The sequence below is a fragment of the Pleurodeles waltl genome, chromosome 2_2, assembly GCF_031143425.1.
Source record: "Pleurodeles waltl isolate 20211129_DDA chromosome 2_2, aPleWal1.hap1.20221129, whole genome shotgun sequence".
Classification (NCBI taxonomy): Eukaryota; Metazoa; Chordata; class Amphibia; order Caudata; family Salamandridae; genus Pleurodeles; species Pleurodeles waltl.
The window spans coordinates 511,258,909-511,280,397 of NC_090439.1; the positions used below are offsets into that span (position 1 = coordinate 511,258,909).

The 21,489-nt window shown below is 42.0% G+C and overlaps 1 protein-coding gene across 2 annotated transcripts in view; it reads left to right on the plus strand.

Moving 5' to 3' along the window:
- Positions 1 to 21,489, plus strand: part of LAMA3 (laminin subunit alpha 3) — a 933,952-nt gene that overhangs the window by 295,179 nt on the left and 617,284 nt on the right. For both annotated transcript variants that reach the window (XM_069220025.1, XM_069220026.1), the window contains exon 8: positions 13,388 to 13,506. In XM_069220025.1, coding sequence (XP_069076126.1) covers positions 13,388 to 13,506 — 119 coding nt within the window. The remainder of the gene's footprint in view (positions 1 to 13,387; positions 13,507 to 21,489) is intronic.

A 21,489-nucleotide genomic window follows, 5' to 3' on the forward strand; every position in this document is an offset into this window, starting at 1 on the left:
CTTACTGGAGAGAGTTGAAGGTCTTCTCTAGGTCAAGAGCAATACACGGCACCCTTGGAAAGGCTTCAGATTCACTGTACATTACATCCCAGAGCCTTTTAAGGTGATGTGAGGTGTTACAACCCTGGATTAAACTAAATGGGTGAGTGTCTCAATAGTGAGATATTCTGAACCAATCGATTAGTCAATAGCTTAGAAAAAATCTTCAAATCCGTATTGACTATTGATAAGGGAGAGTATAAAATTTAGATGGAAGTCCGTCAGATCCTGGAGTCTTCACCAAAGGCAGATCATGTAGGGCAGCTCTGAGCTCCTGTAATGACAGACAGAGGTCGAGATCCTGCCTAGCTATCACAGTTAGATGAGGTAACGATAGCCGGCCAAGGAAGACGTGAAGTACCAAAGCTGAGGAGGCAATTGGGGGGGTCTATATAGTTCATCATGATAAGTGAAAAACACATTGTTAATGACCGTCGAAGTAACCAGTATCTCCGCGAATGGGAGAGCCAAGTGGAGGGGAACAGAGCTCAAGGTCAATGGTTTGGCAAGAAGCTCAAGTGGTCGGCCCTCTGTATTTCCCTCATTGTGAGTTCTAGCTTCGTAGGCAACACAATCAGTCTAGGCTGTCAAAGAAGGAGCATCTGACAGTCTTAACTTCCATCGGTTTGTCGGGGTTGTTAGGGAGCAGTTACTCAAGAGACTGCAGTGAAGGTTCCAGCTGAGTAAGCTCCCCCTCTGTACCCCAGCCACTAACTTAATGCAGAATCCATGATTGACAAATGTAAAGGCTTCCCACTCCTGTAGCCTGGACGAGACAGTCTTCTTCTTTTCTGTAAAAGAGGAATCAATGTGGGTATGCAAGGAATGGCGGAACACCGCATCCTTGAGTAGGTATCAACATCTGCAGACACCAGGTCGGAACCGCCAACAGCCATCCCCAAATCAAATCAATATAAAGTGGGTTATGGTCTGACATCGTTTTGGTGCAATACAACTTGGACATGATGGGCCAAATTCACAAAGCCAAAGTTAGACCAAAAGTCTAACTTAGACCAAAAGTCCAACTTTACTACTTTTCAGTATTCACAAAAGTAAGGTGTTACTAGTGACTTTACTACTAGTAAAGATACTAAAAGTAAGGTACTAGTAATAAAGTTACTACTAGTAAGGTTACTACTAGTGAAATTTGGTCCCTAATCCAGAGTATCACCCCCCTGGCATATGTGGAGAAACAAGAACAACATCATTGACATTGAGGAGCCTGGAGACTCCAGGAACCAACAAATGTGTTTCATGCAGAATAGCAATCTGCGCTTTTCACCAAACCAAAGTGTAATGGATTTTGTAATATTTGTGAGGACAATTTATTCCCCTGACATTCCATGTTACCAATTTATACTTACTCACAAATGGCACAGGACAAAGTACAGTGGAACCTGGCAACAGCTGCATGCAAGACCTAAGAGGAACCAGACTACTCAAGTGAAGTAGCCCTTTCAGGGTGCACCTGGTGTCCTAAAAACAGGAGCACTGTCTGGCGAAGAAACTCCCAATTAAAAAAAATAATAATAACAAACCAGGGGCCAAGACCCAACATTGAACCCCACAAAAGTCAGTTTACTGACTAAGACCAAGCAGAGAAGCATGAAGGAGATGGTGAGGCTAGACAACCAAGTAGCTACTGCGCCCGGGCAATAACCAAAGTAGCGAGCAGGAGTAGACAGCCGCTAAGCAGGGACAAGTGAGAATAGGAAAGTTTCCAAAGGTCATGCAACAGACAGCATGTCCTGCACCTATGTGGAGTAGATTGAGGGATCGCAGCCTCCAGTAGAGGACTGAACCAGAGAGTATGTCGGAAGCAGTCAAAGCCAAGGACATGCTACTAGGAGTCTCAGGAAGGAGCTACAGCAGGTTCTCTACTGATTGTGCCGTAATCACTGGCACCTCCACTGCATTCAGATTCACCACCCCAAGTGAAACATCATCCAATACACTGGAGCCCAATGGCAGCAGGAGAAGAAAGGCAGAAAAATCCTACAATGAGCCCAATGCCTCTACTGAAAGACGTCGGTCCTGCTATTCCCGGGAAGGCACAGGGCCTTTGCATCACTGGCTCCCAGGGTGCAGCTTCTAAACTGTTGCTGAGACTCTGTCCAGGAGGTGGTCCAGCTGTGGTGGAACTTGTCTGGGATCCTGGTCCAAACTAGTATGCTGGAGGTCATGACAGGATGGCCAGAACCAAGTACAGTGCCCCAAGCAGGCAATTTAAAAAACAACAGATGATGGATGGAATGCAGAACAAATCAAACATTCACCACCAGGCACAGATCTGGGTTTAATCCATCAGTTTTTTTGCTCACCATGCCGTTCCAGTTTGGACCCAGCCATATGCAAATCAGTCTTGACCCTGTTCCAGCCCGAACTGCCAGGCCAAGTCCTCCCTGGACCAGAAACAAGCATCCTGGGACCGGTTTCGGGGTATCACCCCTCTTCAGCCAGGCCAGCTTGAATCTGGTGGCATAGTGAGCACGGACCCACATCTGGGCATACCCTTCCCACTTGGGGCAACAAATGCAAAAATAACTCTTTGGCCTGTGCACCTGGTATCTGCATATCTCCAATAATTAGGTTGGGGTGGGAGGAAGGGGCAGGAGGGGCTCTTCTGTTATATAGCTTCTATCTTATTTCTACTGAAGAAGATCCCAATCCCGTTTTAGTTCTGTCTCAGGCATCAATGTAATGTCTACGTCCAAGGCTTGGGTTTTTAATCTGGCTTTCTTATCCCATCCTTCACTTCCCTATGTAATGAGGTGCTTTTTTAGCGCCTCTCTGTGCAAAGTGTGTATGCTTGGTCCTTTAGTAAATTTTCATTGTATCACCATTTGGCATTTTTCAAGGATCAATGGAAAGATTATAAATCTGCTTGTTACCCTCTTGGCCTTAGACATTGTGTATAGCCCTAATATTCAAATTCATTTCTGCATATTCCTATTTGGTGTCTTGTTACTTGTTTTAACTAATTTGCTCCTGATAATCAGATATTTCGGGGCAGCACCAGATCATATGGAAATAAAAATGTAATCCAGCTCTCCTCATCTGGGTCATTTTGCTTGTGTGTCTGGGTAAATTGTATTCATTTTCTTAGGGGTGATGTAACCCTTGGTATGCCATAAAAGTGTACTAATTTCAACCAGGTCTTTCTAGAAATCTTGCGAGCATTACCCCTGTTCTATCCCAGTCCTCATCGCCAAGTGGTTAATTAGGACCAATACCCAATTATCCCTCAGAGAGAACAGTGAGCATTTGGTCTGCCCCAGGAGTTACTATCCTGTGTTTGTTGTCAGTAGCATAAATTATTCTAAGGTTTTTGTGTACTGGCGGTTTGATGTGGCCCGTTTGCCACAATTTCTGCAACTTTGCTCTTACAGAGCTACGCAGGAAGAAATGTCCTTCTTGGAGTTCATAATCCCCTTGCAGGTCCTTAACTTTCACTAGCTCCCCTTCTTCCTATAGGCCCCCTATTCTCTCTACACCCCAGTCCATACAGTTTAAAACTCCCCTCCAATATCCTGTTTCCCAGCTTTATTAAATGTTTTTTACACATGTCCTGTGCACAATAAGATAGAAAAAATAGAAGGCAGTCCTCTGCTGACCACATTCAAAATCTCCAAGGCCTCATTTATATGCCTCAGTGCTACAGAAGCATGATGCTGCTTTGGGTCTCTCAAGGTATACCAAGGTACCTGGGTCAATCTCTGAATTGACCACAATACCATGCCTAGTCATGGAAGTATCTAAGTGGTCTTCCACCATCAAAAGGCCCAGCATGAATTTACAGACAAAGGACATTGGGTTCAGATACAGAGAGGGTGAACCTGTGAGCATGCATCTGTGGACGTGGAGGGAGTAGTGAGAGGAAGGAATTGGCAGCCACCTCTGCTGTTCATGAAAAGGAAACCTTGAATAATGCAGCAACGGAGTGAAAGTGCAAAGCTGCACAAATCTGCTGGTGCTGAGAGATTTGGATCCAACTGTACAAACCTCGGAATATCATTGACAAAATATAATCTGACATAAATATTCGGTCCTAAGTATTGTTTACAAAAGTATAGTCCCAGTGGGTACAGATTTTATAATACTAACTCCAAAGTGCAATATTTAGGACGCTTTATTTTTGTCAGACAAAGTTTTCTCCACAATATTCTGGTACTATACCAGAGGGGGTAGTTTCGCTAAAGATAAATGTGGCACCAGAGCACGTAGTCCCTGATCACATGCCTATAGTTTACAGCCCTAGGAAAATAATGCAAAAAGGGCCACGACAGTTAGACAATGAAGCTGTGACCTAAAACAAACAGACAGGCAGCCTGCACAGGAGACAGCTGGAGTGTAAGCTCCATAGGTACATCATCAGATCAATAAGAGACAACCAGGATTAATGTAGAGAGCAAAATACAATAAGGTGCACGTTAAATCATGGAGGGCAAATATCTCATGAAAGCAAAGTGTTAGATTGTAAGAAAATACCTGGAAGCCTGCTAAAACATTGGTGAGGTAAGTGGGATAATGAATACAGCAATTTAACAGCCACCTCCAATATTGGTGATCAATAACATCTAACAGTATGTGCCCACACATCTAGTTTGTAAGCAGTGCATCACCCCAAACAGGGACCTTACACCTGACTTGTGCAGTGTAGATCATCTGACAATGATGAAGTCCAGCTCTGCCGTGGTGGAGACCAATACTGTTTCGATTAATCAAACTCAACTGTGTGGCCTCATATAAATTCTGGAAGCTCAGAGCCCAATGCCATACTACTTCAGTGACTGGGTGTATGTTGGCTGTCACAAACCTGAGAACAGAGGTTAACCGCAAATGGAAGACTTGTCCCATGCCTGGTACAGAAGACCCAGAGCAGCTCTAGTCTTGACCTTTGTCAGCCAACGCTGCTCTGTGCAATGCTCTATAGAGTGCCAGTTAACACTAAAAAAGAAAGTTAAATGTGAAGGGATTTGGAAATAGCTATAGTTGTACATTGTTGGCTTGTGTACAGCTATGATAGAGAGAGAGCTTATTTATTAGTTTAAGATAGATCAAATCATGATATTGAAGTTTATCAGTCCAATTGTTAATGTTTTTAGTTATGCTAGAAGATTATTATGATAGTAAGCAGGTTAAGGAATTTGAATACCCCTATAATGGGGTCTTATAGCACACAACAATGAGATGACATATTTGCTGTCTGTGGATAAGTTGAAGGTTTTGTGTGTATGACAGGCTTTAGATATAACGTTAAGTATATTGTAGGACGTAATAATCAAGACAAAGTTGTATGTAGATGATATAACATTATTATTTAGAGACGGAAGGTACAACCTAGAGAGCACTGTCAGTGCAGAACAGAATAACTGAAATAGAAGGTTATACAATGCATACTAATACTCTGTTATATTGGTCACAGCAGATGATTCAGCATAGTCAGAAATCAAAACATACAAGCAAGCCAAGTGGATATATGGGCAATATTGTATTAGCATGTACAAAAGTATGTGATTTAAGGAAGTACAGGGTCATACATTTCTAAAATAACTAAACAAATATACATTTTGTGTTACATATTGTTATCAATAGTCTGGTTTAAATTAATTTAATTTTAATGAAAAGTAAAGTGTTACTAGAATCTCTTTAGTATATCAGATTACTCCTAGTCATTTCAATGGTCAAATATCTTGTTTTCCCTATTAAAAATGTCCCATCATCAGCCGTAGAAAATGTTACTCTTTAAAATATAGATACAGCTGTTATTAGACATCTTAAAGGCATAAGAATGGCTTTCTTTACACAACCAGAGGTACGTTATGTCTTGAATGATATCCACATAAATAAATGGAAAAGTGTAGTTTCTTCCAACTTGGAGACCAATTGTTGGTAGATCAATATAAACCATTTCCAATAATAAATCAGGAGTTTGGATTGCCTTAGAATGCATTTTTAAGTATATTCACATGTGAATCTGCATAACCACATTAGAAACAGAATACAGTCTAGTAGGATATCTGAAACAATACTGGAAAGTGATTTATGTGTCAAATGTGTTACATGCATCTATGTTTTGGGGTACATTTATTAGAAAAAACAACATATTGCTGCAGCAAGTCAGTGAGATCAGAAATGATGGCACCAAAGTTACATGGCATCCGGAGCATGAGGTACAGATTTACTCTAATAAGTGACTCACAATGTGTAGATTAAGACTTTAAATATTACTTGGAGAGACATGATCACTATTTTAGTATGCATACTTTGTTGTGAACCCCATGAAAACAAATGCATTCAATAATTAGGGGAAGAAATGTGACCTAGCAGCTAGAGCTGCTAACTATGGAATTGAGGAACCCGCAAGAAAAATGGAGGCTTTCTAGAGAAGCTTTGAAGAAACTCCTACCGATAGGACTTATATACTGCCTCAATTCCAATACCCAGAGTGGGCGAGCAATGCGCGGGGTTCGTGGAGTTGAGGAGTGTATTTCTGGAAGCATACATAGAAGCTGCACTGAGGGATGAGTGCCTGTGAAGAACAAACCATGAAACTAAATGCAGGATGTTCTTTATTTCTTGAAGTACGATGTCCAGAATAAAAACTCCAGACTCCACCTTCGCCGGCTTCCTGCAACTGCCCAGGAATATTACAAGCATTCCAGCCAGATACAATGGCTAGAGAGGGGGGAAATAGGAGGAACCATTACACAAGCAAGGGAGGGAGAAGAATACTAAATAACTAAGAAAACATAGAAACAAATATACACATAATAAACAATGGAAAATTACATTAAACAAAGCAATGTTTAAATTAAACAATACCACACCACTTCCCCTTTAAAACAAATAAACTACCTAATTCTAACAACTCTATTGAAATTCCATATTCGTCCATCATTTATTTAACAGCTCCCTTAAATATTTTAACAACTCTGAAAATGTTACTGAAATGAGAATGACCACCACAAGGTTTCCCAGGCAACTTGACCTTGACAGAATCTCCCACATTCACTTGCATCTCCTTAACAGATTTTCTCAAATCATATCCTTGCTTTCTCTTTTCCTGACAACTTACATGTTTATTCACAGCAGACTCTCTGTGTTTTTCATAATTAAAAATTTCTTTGGTATAACTCTTGACCCATGGAGGATTTACCACTGTGTGAGGAATGCGTTTTTTGAAAACAACAAAAGGGGATTGACCAGTGCTCGAGTGGGGTGTAAATCTATACTGTTCAACTTTTTTTTTTATCATAGTCTCTCAATCACACTTCAATTGATTTGCAAGCTGTATTGTTTCCTTTAACGTCCTGTTGAAGCGCTCAATCATGCCATTAGTTTCCGGATGGTATAGAGCACATTTTTTGTGAAGGATGCCCCTCTTCTTCAAAAACTCACACATGATCTTGGAAATGAATTGTACCCCATTATCAGTCAAAATGGTCTTGGGATTGCCTTCCCTACTAAAAACGTCTGTCAGAAATTCAACCACCCTCAGGGATGTTACCTCAGAAGTAATCATAATTTCAGGCCATCTGGAGAACTCATCCATAAGAACCACCACATATTTAGAATGAGACTTATGACTAATTGTACCTAGAATGTCAATAGAGACAGATTCCCACACCTCTTTGGGAACTTCTTTCAGGATGATGGGTGCTTCCTAATTTTTTACGATTTGTCAGCTACACTAAACTCCAAGCAGTCTTGCACCTTTCTTTCAATTGCTAGATCCATACCTGGCCGCCAATACAACTCTCGTAGTGTTTCCTTGGTTTTACATATGCCATGATGTCCAGTATGAGCAAGTTCCATAATACGCTCACGTAAATTATTGGGAGGAATCAATCTACCCCCTCTTAAAACCATGCTACCCTGAATGGATAACTCATGCCAATTTTTTTTATACTGTAACCCTAAACTTTCTGCATGATCTGGCAACCTACCTGCAGAAAGTAATTTCTGCAGGTAGACGTACCAGATCATTATCATTATCAACTTCCTGTTTCCACTCTTCCTCTGTGATACATCCTCCCGTGACAACACAGATTGTGACTTCCTCATCCTCCCACCAGGAATCAAAAGCATCCGCATCAGGTGATACTTCAACCATTAATCTGGACAAGCAGTCTGCAGCTTTGTTTTCACACCCGGGCACATACTTCACACTAAAATGGTAGTCCTGTAGGCCAATTATCCACTTGCAAATACGACTGGAGACATTATCAAGTCCCTTCTTCTAAAAAATTTCACGTAGTGGTTTATGATCCGTGCACACTTCAAATTTGGTTCCCCATAATTTTTTTTTACATTTTCTTATTGCCCAGTAGATGGCTAAAGCCTCTTTCTCTATAGTGGAATATTTATATTCTTCTCCACGTAAACTGCGCAAAGCAAAAGCAATTGTGTTAGTAATGTTATTGTTGTATTGTTTAAGTACACATCCCAACCCCTTATCTGAAGCATCAGTGGTTATGGAGCAGGGAAGCCCTGGTTTGAAACTATTTAGGGATTGAGCTAATGACAAGCTATGTTTCAGATCATCAAATTCTTTTTGACAATTTGAATCCCAAGAGAAATTAGTACCATTCTTAAGCAAGTTTCTAATAGCACAACTCCTCATTGCTAAATTTGGAACAAATCTAGCGTAGAACTCAACCATCCCCAAAAAGTTCTGAACCTCACTTTTATTTTGTGGTGCAGACAAATCAATGATAGATCTTACCAATTCCTCTTTGGGCTTGATCCCATCACCAGTTATCACATGTCCTAAATAAGATATTTCTTTCTGGAAGAAAACTTAGCATCTCCCAGAGAGCTCATCATCTCAGTGATGCTAAGTAGAGGAAACGTGTCTACAATTACTTCTCTGTTTAAATTACCAAATCCACACATAACCTAATGTCACCATTAGCCTTGGTTGCGACAACAATTGGTGCGACCCATTCCGCTGCTTCAACCTTTTCAATTATCCCTTCTGACACCAACCTCTGGAGTTCATCTTTCACTTGGTCCCTCATTCTGAAAGGTATATTCCTAATGTTGCACATAATCGGTATTGCATTCTTTTTCAAAATGATGCAGTGCTTATAACCCTTGACACAACCAATTTTGTCCGAAAAAACTTCTGGGTACTCACAATTGAGATTCTCCCCCCAAGCACACACCTTTTGCACTTGTACTTGGGGAACTGCATTGGGATTTAATACAATATTCAACAATTTCTGATGAGGCCACCCAAGAATAGTACCAACCACCACTGGGATATATACCTTTCCCTCAATGAAATTCCCTTTAAGCCCTATTTTAGCATTAAAATATCCTTTCAACTCGATTGGTTTCCCACCATAACTAAAAGGAGTAACACCCGGGGGATGAAGAAACACTTTGTCTTTGAAGCATTTGCAAAAATCGGATTCTGAGACCAGAGTCAATTTAGCACCTAAATCCATCATCATGGAAACTTCAATCCCATTCACTTCTACCATATCAATGGGGTACTCACAACGAGTCTCGGTTATGCAATTCACATCCTTCACAATTTGTAGAATAAAAGATTTATCATCATCATCCGCTCCATCACATTCAATTTCATTCACCCTCACAGAATTTTTTCCCACCGACTTGCAACATCTAGCGAAATGACCTTTCTTGCCACATTTCTTACACACCATATTAACTGCAGGACAGTCTTTGCTGTTATCTAAATGCGAAGAAGAGTTACATCTATAACACAAAATTTTGGTTTTGACCCTGAAGATACATGTTTCGTTGAAGGTTTAGTCACCACAGATTGAACACATTTTGAAGTGTCTTTGGATTTTCTGAGATCTTCAATGCAAAGTTTAGAGTGTTCAATCTGTTTCGCCACACATAAAACTTCTTCTAACGTTGGGGACCATAATGCTTCTCTTATTTTGTCACTTTTGCATTCCAACATAAACTGATCTCTGACACATTTTTCCAAAGCATCACCAAACTTGCACTGGGAAGCCAATTTACGCACATTTGTCACAAAATCTTCAACTGACTCTGTTTCACTCTGCTTGCATTTTCCAAAGTAATATCGTTGAAGAATGATTGACACTTTTCATTCAAATTGGTATCTCCCTCAGCACCATCAGGAGAATTAATAACAGGTAGATTTTCCCAAATTTCTTGTCCCTCTGCACCCAAACAATGTTGAAGTATGGAGTTCTTCCTTTCTGCAGATAAATTGCTGCCACAAACATGAATGTAGGTAAGGAAAACCTTCTTCCATTTACTCCATTGAATGGGAGGTTCTCCAGGCAAAGATAAAGAAAATGGAGGAGGAGAAATATGTTGCATGCTTCCACACTATAAATGTAATTCAATCCAAAGTGAGGCAACACAAGTCTAAGGAATGAGAAGAAAAAAAATTGGGTAACACACTAGAAGCCCATAATTCAGATGATTGTCAAGAAAGTGTAACAAGTATAAAGTCTCAGACTGTACTTAACTTAAAGTCAAATGTTTCTTTACAATGTTCCAAAGTTCCAACGGTTTAAAATAGAATTGAAACTGCAGGGCTTAAAGATCGCTAAAGAAATAAAGAAGCGCGATCAACCAAAGTCTCTCTGCAACATTTCCTATAAGATACACTGTTGCAAGAAGGAAAAATTTCCTCTGTTAATGGATGCGCTTCATTGACGTAGAGAGCGTAATCACTTAAAGCTGACAACGATGACGCTATTTCATTCAAAATCTTTCAATCGCGTAGGAACTCGATGAAATAAGGTTAGAAACAACACTGTAAACAGGTTTAATGATGCGCGTGGAAGCGCGAGGAAGCGGCGCTCAAACCACGCTTCGCTCCTAGCAATGCTCAGTGGGAGAGCGTGCGATAAATACACAAGGCAACGTTGGCCTGGAAACCCAACGATACGTCCACGCTCTAATGCTTGTGAACAATAGAGCTCCGTAAGGAAGAGGAAATTAATCGGTCGCTCAGTGCGAGAGCGCGCAATACATAAACAAGGCGGCATTGGCCTGGCAACCCACGACGCGTCCACGCGCTATTGCTCGAGAACAATAGGGCTCTGTAATGAAAGGGAAACAAATCGGAAAAAAAAAAAAGCGCTGTAAAAATACTTGCGAAATGAATGGCTTCCACAGGCTTAGATGAAGTACAGTCTGAATCAATGGAGTTGAAGTTGTAGCAGCAGTGAAGCTTCAGCAGCAGTAAAGCTTCATACTAAATTCTCTTGTGATACACTCCCAAAAGGCTCGTGGGACCCTTGTCGCCAGTGTGAAGAACAAACCATGCAACCAGATGATGACAAATGCAGGATGTTCTTTATTTCTTGAAGTACGATGTCCACAATAAAAACTCCAGCCTCCACCTTCGCCGGCTCCCTGCAGCTGCCCCGGAATGTTACAAGCATTCCGGCCAGATACAATGGCTGGAGAGGGGGGAAATAGGAGGAACTATTACACAAGAAAGGGAGGGAGAAGAATACTAAATAACTAAGAAAACATAGGAACAAATATACACATAATAAACAATGGAAAATTATATTAAACAAAGCAGTGTTTAAATTAAACAATACCACAGTGCCTCTACAGCTGTTGGGTGCATGCCTATAAAGGCCCGTGACATAGGCCTGCCCCGTAGTCTCTACTAGCGTTCCCTGTACCATCTCGGAAGACCTGTTCCACAAGGTATAATCCTACCGAGCTGGAAGGAGGTGGTGGTGCAACTGGATTCCACCTGCTCAGTAGGTTGCTTCCTGAGTTCAGCATATGGACCACAGCACCCCACTGGACATTTTCTAACATCACAAATAAACATCTGGGGATCTTTCATCTTGATGTGCCTTCGGGGAGATTGTGGACCATTAGCTGCAGAAAAAGTATTGCATGGTCTTAAAGTATGAGCATATGAACACAGAGAAAAAGCTGGCTGTTAAAACATGTAGAGGCCCAGTCAGCTATACCTACCATAAAAAACTCAAATGGCGAGGTCTTGTAAAATCCCTTGGCTATTGTGAATGCAATTCAATCATTTTATTCCACCCAATATATGTCTGAACAACCACCGGACAAGATGCATGAAGATCTCAGTATGACAGGCATCAAGATTCCAACTCTCCTCCCGCAATACAGAGCAGATCTTGATCAAGATAACTCAGAAGAAGAAATAACAGAAGCGATAAAGTCAATGTTGATGGACAAGGCACTGAGGGAAGATTGCTTCCCACTTGAATTCTATAAAACATCACAGGTGCATGGTGCCATTCCTCGCTTAGGTCTTGAAGTGCAGGAAACAGGTTCCTTGCACCAGGAATTCATCAAAGCCTACATATCCCCTATTCCTAAACCAGGATAAGATGTGCTTTCAGGTGCTAGCTACAGGCCAATGTATTTGATCTTTTGTATCATGAAAATCTTAACAAAGATTTTAGCTACAAGACTGGGCAAACTGACGCCTTACCAGCTACACAGAGCAAAACTATCTAACACTGCAGCATGCTGGTGCTGCAGCCTGCCAGGAGTAGACAATGTGAACCTCCTCTGGCATTGCATATTCAATCCTACTGGAACAAAATCTGGGGCATCCTCTAGAAAAGCTGTGACTTTATGCTTTACGTTTACTCCCTCTGTGTTGTTGGCTCTACTGCATGATACCCAGGACCTTGTGGGCATGACCTATCACAAAAAAAGGGGTTGGCTTCTGTTCCGGCAATGACCAATCTGTGTTTGTTAAGACACTGAAAAATATCTCAGTAGTGTGGATCATATCATTCCTATCTCACTGCTGATTTAGGTTCTCCTTAATAGTCTCAACTATTCCTGTGATGTGGATTGCCTTCTCCCGCCGTTTCTTCCACACATATACGAGACCAATCTGTAGAATTTTACAGCCATCAGGTGAAAGACAGCACATACAAAGAGATAACACCAAGCTCGGTATCACAATCAGAGAACCCCAAGAAATAGCTAAACAGAGCTAATACAATAGTTTCAAGTGCTGGAAAAAGAAGAATTGCCGAAATTGTACTCATTGTGCGCTCCTGTTGGGTCTTTAAGTCAGACTGAAAATGCCACCACTATACAGGGGCAACAATTCACATGCCCTCACTTTGGCCCTGGAAATTGTATTTACCTTTATTTAAAAAAGTGCCACCGTTGAACTTTGTTTGGCTGGCTATTATTTTAAATAAATAAATCATTATACAATTCAAAGACAAGTGTGCTCTTTCCCTGCACTTTTCATAGGTTTGGTATTAAAAAAGTCCCACATTTGTTGTGTGTAGAAACTGTGCTTTGGGCAAGAATAATATTTAAATAAATAGCAATTAATTGTGCAATATTCCCTTTATAGTATGTAACTGCCACGGTCATGCCACTGACTGCTACTATGACCCTGAAGTCCATCGACGTGGGGCAAGTTTGAACATTCATGGGCAGTACGAAGGAGGAGGGGTCTGCATCAACTGCCAGGTATGAATAAATGAAAACACCATTAATATGCAGCTTTATTGGTTTCCACTGTCTTTTTTCAGATTCAAAACTGATTATATCAAATTTAAGAGCTTTCACTGTTGGTCCATACCTCTAGCTTCTCATCAGCTGTCTCTTTAATGGGCAGGCACTGTCAGGTACTGAATACCCGCACTTCTTCAATTTCAAATGAAGAGTACTAATTCAGCTCAGCAGGGATAAAATAATGTTAATGAAAGCATACTGGCACTCCTTAGTAGCCAGCAGGTATTCTAGTTTACTACCTGTACTTCTGTATTCTCATTTCAAGCACTGCTCATATTTAATTATTAAATACATTTATAGGTTTCCATTTTATGAATTGGCTTCCACCTGCTGGTCCGCCTTCATTCTAAGAAACTATCAGAGTACGAAACATCAGTGTCATTTGAGATGTCATCAGTGATTTCATCATTGATGTAATTTATCATATCACGAGTGATGTAATATGAGAAGTCATATGTAGTGCGCAGAGAGGGCAAAGTTATAGTTAGCTCAGTAAAGTAAAACCTATAACTTTCAGTGTTTTTTTTTATTTTGTAAACATTTGTTTTATGTCACTTCAACACCTAACTATAACAACACTTTAACGTTAGCTTTTTCAGTGAATTACTGAGTGTTTTTTAATGAAATCTAAGATCTTATTTTCAGACCTATTTGTAATGTTTTTGTTTTTATAGAGAGTTTCTGTAGTTTTTTTCATGGTATTCAGCCAACACCCCACTTCAACAGCAGAGGGTAGGATGCCGGGAATGGTCTTAGGCCAGCATCTGCTCCCAACCCTGCAGCAGCCACCCAAATTCCCTGTAGACACCCAACCCACATTTTCTTTCCTTTTCTATTTTTTTTTGTTCAGGTACTGAGGTCCTCCCGTGGTATCCATCATGGTACAGTGATGTTTGCATGATTTTATGATACCAAGTTGGTGAACTTACTGGTGGCTTCTGTGGGAGTACTGCAGTATCTCACAGGAGAGCCACGCTTAGTCCCTTGGGAGTACCACGGTACCCACAGCCAAAGCAAAGTACCCAAAACAAAATAATAATTTTGAAACCTCAGTATGTTCTGATGGGTCTCCCAAAACAAGTTCCTGGGGGTCAGGGTGTCCCTATGCTGCCCCCTTATACCTGATATCCGAAACATTTTTAGGGCACGGGGGCCGTGTCCCAGAGTCTTACAGTGATGGCTGCAACATCTTCTTATTGGTTGTGGTCTGCCAATCAGATCACTTATTACCGCTGAACCCTAGGGCAGAATGACTACATGCTAGAAGGCTTCCACTAATGTGGAGTATACAAGGCATGGAGATATAGCACCAATGTAAAAAAGAGTGGGATGTACAAATAACCCTGTAAGAAGAAAAGTATAAAGACATTTATAACATGTGGGACAGACTATACAGTATTTGCACTTAAGTAGCCATGTGGGAAGCTCCAAGTGTGAAACACAGTCCAACTTGTAAAAAAGCGCATTTTAGAAAATATGCGTGCAATAAAAAATGATGACAGGCATTGTCCAATGGTACATCACTATAATGTGAAGCATCGTTTGTAATAGATAAGGTACTCAAAAATCCTAGACGAGGTGATAGGGAGCTGATCCTCAGAATATTTGAATCTAATTATTTCTTGGATTTAAAGACAAAACAACCAGGGGGTTGAATGTAGAAAATGAAAAGATTATACACTTAAAAAGTATGACTAATAAATGTAAACATATGATTGTTGTAAAAAGTGTAAGAATTTTACTGCAATTGTTTTTAACCCTACGCAGAACCTTTCTCCAATAGAAGAATAGAGCATTCATAATCATGGACTGTGATTCAGCACTCTCCCCAACAAGTATTAGAATATAATTTGTCTAAGCATATTTGTCTCTAATTGAGACACTGAGATGAGATGTCTCTGTGCTAGAATAGCCCACTGGGGTAGGGTCTGAGCAGTGCTTAATTTGTGCTTGCTGTTTCCGGTGAGGAGCACAACACTTATTTTTGAGGGCCTGCGCTTATTCTTCTGCGTCACGCATTTCCTGCGAGGAAAGACACATATGGGAAAGATGAAGGAAGGGAAAAACGAAAAAGCGTCACAACGGGAGAAAGCAGAAAGCTGAAAGAGTGAGCTGAAGGGGCAGGGAGTGGCTATAAATGGATTAAAGAGGCCCGAGATGGCTTCAGGATTACGCTGCCTCAGTATTCCGCGCTTCCACATTTAAATTCAGCAGCCACATGTTTAAGGGGAGAGCTTTGAGCACCAGCACATTTTTATTTACAAATTATGCACTGGATCTGAGGCTGGTAACTCTACAAGTAATTAGGATGCATTTAACTACAAACAACCATCAACTTTGCAAGTTAACTATTTTAATATGAACTTCATTGCCCAAAGGAATAGAAGTCTATGTGAAGTCGATGTGACTGAAAGGTTTATGCATTAGAAATTTTTAGATATGAAATGCGTAACCTAATGTGGCTGAAAGACAGAACAAATGACAAAGGTAGAAAGCGGGAACCTGCAAGAGTGAGAAAAAGGAGTAGGGAGTGTCTGGTAGTGGGTGAAAGTGGCATGAGATGTGGAAAATGCAGCACAGCCTTGGTATTCTGCATCCTGACCTTTGATAGCATCTCTGAGCAAAACTTTGACCCACAGCATTTATTATTGTTCTAATTCAGCACTGGCGGAGGCTATTCTTGAAGAGACACTAAGAGCTCAATGTGGACCCTGGAGTATTCAGCCTGGATCCGATGATCTCAAGCCACCAATGTAGAAGTCCCTCAGTACTCAAGGCCCAGAAACCCAATCTCCCTGTGAGTGACGACCCCAAGAACCATAGTGCATGTCGGGAGCATAGTCTATTAATCTGTACTCCACACATAGAGGCAGAGTGCTCAATGAGTCACTTATATCTCTTCTGCCAAATGGAACAGGATTGAACTCTGTGCAGTGTATTATGTAAAGAGGCCCCACAATTGTGAGGTATTGATTTATAGACACAATTACTGAGTAAGAATTATGATGGTTATGTTGCTATCCAGGGTATATTTATGTTTTGATATTAACGGTTTTAGGCATAGCTTTTGACAGAATTGAGGGTTAGTTATTATGTCCTCAGCACATAACATGGGATTCACTGACACTATTTTGTGATGGTTTGTGTCCAACCTGTCAAATAGATCCCAAATCTTCTAGAAGGTCTATTTTAGTTTCCAATTGCTAACAGTAACCTGTGGAGCCCACATTGGTCCTTCTTCTGCCCAGTGATGTTCAACCTTTGCATGGAGCTGCTCAGAGCCCTCCTTTTCCAAACAAGGAATCAAGATTCACCAATATAATAATGGCATCTAATTTATGATAGTTTCTACAGTCCCAGTCATTGACAGCTTCAAAGAACTGCCCACCATAAACATGGTATTCAGAACAAGAGGCTACCTGAAGCTAAACCTGATCAGGAGGGGATTTGTCTTCATCACCAGTAGAACCAAACACAACTAGATATAGGAGCGGCACTCTAATGTAAAACTGGATTAACTCACATCACCAGAAATACAAAACGACTTGGTTTCACCACCAAGTACAATCTCTCCTTAAAAACCCAAGTTTCTAAGAAAGCAGACACAGCTTAAAGCCAGCTTTTAATGCTCTTACTGCTGTGTAAAGTCATTCCTCCACTAAGGTAACTTCTTAAGACAGTAGCAACACTATGGGGGTCATTCTGACCCCGGCGGTCTCAGACCGCCGGGGCCAGGGTCGGCGGGAGCACCGCCGACAGACCGGCGGTGCCCCGCAGGGCATTCTGACTGCGGCGCTTTGGCCGCGGTCAGTGCAGGAAAACCGGCGGTCTCCCGCCGGTTTTCCGCTGCCTGTCAGAATCCTCCAAGGCGGCGCAGCATGCTGCGCCGCCTTGGGGATTCTGACACCCCCTACCGCCATCCTGTTCCTGGCGGTTCGCCCGCCAGGAACAGGATGGCGGTAGGGGGTGTCGCGGGGCCCCTGGGGGCCCCTGCAGTGCCCATGCCAATGGCATGGGCACTGCAGGGTCCCCCGTAAGAGGGCCCCGCTTGTATTTCACTGTCTGCATAGCAGACAGTGAAATACGCGACGGGTGCAGTAGCACCCGTCGCACCTTCCCACTCCTCCGGCTCGATTACGAGCCGGCTTCATGGTGGGAAGGTCGTTTTCCCCTGGGCTGGCGGGCGGCCTTTTGAAGGCCGCCCGCCAGCCCAGGGGAAAACTCAAAATACCCGCCGCGGTCTTCCGACCGCGGTACGGTATTTTAACTTCAGCTTCACCTTAACACTGGTAAAACCAGTGCTTAATTTGTAAAAAAAAACGTGCTGGTACTCAAAGCCCTCCTCTTCAGCATGTGGCTGCTGCAATTAAATGTGGAGACATGCAATACTGAGGCAGCCTAATCTTCAAGCCATCTCAAGCCTCTTTAATCAATTTAAAGCCACTCCCTGCCCCTTCAGCTCACTCTTGCAGCTTTCAGCTTTCTCCCATTGTGACGCTTTTTCATTTTTCTCTCCCTCTGTCTTTCCATAACTGTCTTTTGCTCGCCGAAAATGCTTGAGGCAGAAGAATAAGCGCCGTCCCTCAAAAATAAGTGCTGGTGCTCCGCACCGGAAACGACAAGCACAAATTAAGCACTGGGTAAAACATTCTTCATGGGCCAGAGCAGCTCAACAGTCATTGAAATGACAACTCAAGTAATTTTACCATTGGTGAAAGAGATCAGTATTGCTTCTGTGAAAATGAGGAAATTCGTTTTCTAGGTACATACCATGATGAAATTTTCAGCCACTCGATTCTAGAGTCCAGATTGACAAGATCACAGGATGATGACATCCTCAATTGTTGTGGCTCCTTCTTTGTACTAATGGGACTTTTGTACCATGCAATTTTGTATGGAATAATAAAGCTCTGTTTTATCTTGTCTTTAACACTCTTTTTTGATTCCATGATTTGGTTTTCTGATTTACTACAAAGTGTTTTGATACAATTAGGTGTAATCATCATATTGGTTCACATCTATACCTGCACAACTGAGGATTAGATTTATGGACTCCATAGACAGACTGAAAAGTGCAGAAGCCAAAATTGCATCCTTTGTGACACCACAATTAAACTTCTTCTTTGCCTGTGGTGGAGTACCCAGTCTTTACTATTTGAAATCTGTTGGTGAGGAAGGATATAAACCCTCTCTGGTCCTGGCTTATATCTATGTGATCACGACGGTGGTGGTGTAGGAAGATTACAGAATGGATTTGTGGTGACACCTACCTGTAAGTAGGAGTGGTCTTGACATCTGAGTATTGTTGGACATAAAACATCAACCTCCAGGCATTATGAGATTCTGGAGCAGGAAAAGGCAGAGGCATCAAGAAATGTAACTGAGGCTGGGGATCATTAGTAGTTCTTCTTAGTTGTCTTGTGATACTGTTTGTCTGCCTTAGAACAATTTGACACTAGGGAGCCGCCTTATGGATAAGGTGCCATGTCTCAGAATGTGCTGAGATGCACACTTAGGTCTGTGCACCAGACACAAACAGGAACAGTGCACCTCAACACATTAAGGGGCATATTTAAGAGCCCCTAGCGCCATTCCAACGTCACATTAGCATCATATTTTGACGCTAATGTGGCGTTAGAAGGCCAAAAATGCTGCTTCATACTTACAAAGTGGCACAATGCATGCATGGCTCCACTTTGAAACCCTTTGAGCTCCATTATGCCTGTGCCTAGCAGAATGTATGCAAAGGGGCCATTCCCCCATTAGGAAGGGGCCAAACAAATGGCGCAAGGAAATCTAAGGGATTTCCTTGCGCCATTTTTTTGGCACTTTTAACACCTGTTCAGAGCAGGCGTTAAAAGGAGGCTTCCATTGCTTACAATGGGCCTCTCTGTGCTTTGCAGGATTAGAGTCAGAATTGTTTATGCTAATCCTGCAAAGTGCTGGACTAGCATCAAAAATGTAGATGCTAGTCCCCTAACTACTGCCGTGGTGCGCTGTTTTTTAAATATGGTGCACATATGGTGGCGTTAGGGGGGCGCTAAGGGGCGGAAGAAAAGTGGCACTGCACTGTGTGTAGCACTACTTTTCTTTAATGTGCCCCAAAGTGTGTTGGTGCCTTTGCTGGTGCGAATCCATGTCTGCACTGGGAACAGTCCATTAATGAAAGGTGGAACAGCTGTTTCAAGCCACCGGTCTACTTTTCATTGTGCAGGCAGCAACCCATTCTGCATTTCAAAGGGGTGCTGAGATCCGTTTTCCGGTTGTGAGGTGAGTTACTGCACTCACCTGCAGAGGGAGCCCTGGAGGGTCCTGGAACTCTTTTTCTTCCTTTGAAGGAGCACGATCGCAAGCCTCCTAATAATTTCCTTGCCTTTGTCCCCGTGCCCCTAATAAAATTCTCTTATTATATGGGGCCACACCACCATGAAAAAGACCCCCTGAGAACTTATGGGAGAACACTGAGTGCCAGGATCCTATGTATTAAACAAGTGGCCTCGCAAGCATCCATGGCCGCTTGTGTAATACCAGAATGCCCCAAGCCCAAAATGCAGATGCAAGCACCCTTTGTGAGCCCAGGGCACTCTCTATAACACAACCCCTGTTGACAGTCATGAAGCTGGATACTAAGTAGGAGGTATTGTTGCATTTATCTACTGAATGTTTTTTCCTGGACCTTGTCAAAAACGGGTAGGGTAGTAAAAGGGCAGGCATTGTTAGGGTCAGAAGAGGATTCTGGGTTCAATTGTCGAATGTGCTTTAGCTCCGCTGTTCTTTGTTGGCCGGTAAGGGAGCGGGAGCGAGCTTCTTGTAGGGTAGAGCTGGTTTACTTGGCAAGGGTTCATATGGCAGTATTGGCGGTGTTGGTGGGGCATTGATCGAGGGGTTAGATGGTGGATTTTGTTTTATTAAGCAGCTTAAGGATTTGGGTAATGTACCATAAATTTAGGGTGGGGACAAAAGAGAGCCCTGAAAGAAAAAATATAGCCATCACTCAAAAAATTATCATGGCTTTTACAAGAGCAGTCATGAAAGTAAAATAAATAAAGAAATGTGTAGTGTATTTCTCTTTAGATAAATAAGTAGGATCCAACTCGTTCTCTAAGAATAAACCTTCGAGTTCAGAACTATTGTGTGTCCTTTTATGGATCTTCACTTACCGAGACGTTTTGAAAATAGCAGGTTTTATGTAGTGATGTAACTGGTCTTATCCACACTGACCTATTGTTCGCTGCTTTTGTGAGGGATTTTGTTTGTATATTTGGCAGTGATCCTCGGAAGGCAGAGCTCGGGAAGGTCAGCCAATTTCCTGCAGCGTTCCCAATCTCTAATGCAGGCTTCCAGTAGTACCCGGTGCTCTTAGCCGGAACAGTGACCGCGCAGAATTGTTCACAGTAATATATCAACATTAACATCTGATTTTTAATCCAATTAGATCAGCACATTACTGAAATAGAAGTCAGAACACACAGTACGCACCAATGTCGCGGTAAATTCATAAAATACACAATCGAGAGAAAATGGAAGGTGATGAAAAACTGTCTATTTATCACAAAAAAGAACAATATTTTAAACCTGGTGAAAGAGGTGGACCCTGAAGGTGAAAAATATTAAAAATCCACAAGTACTCTGGGATAGGGGTGTAAGTGCTGTGTGCAGGAAACCCCAATGGCTTACCAATACTCTGAAAACGGGACTAGTGTGCGTAAAGTGTTCTACTTAGGACGCTGAATCCTTACTCCCCCTAGGTTGGCTTGCTTCATCAGAAGCAGCACATGACGAGGGACAATACCCAGAAACCGGTCCCAGGATGCTTGTTTCCGGTCCTGAGAGGACCTGGCATGGCAGTTCTGACTGGATTGTTCCTACAGGAAACAGGTTCAAGACTGATTTGCATATGGCTGGTTCCAAACTGGGGTGATGTGGTGAGCAGAATAA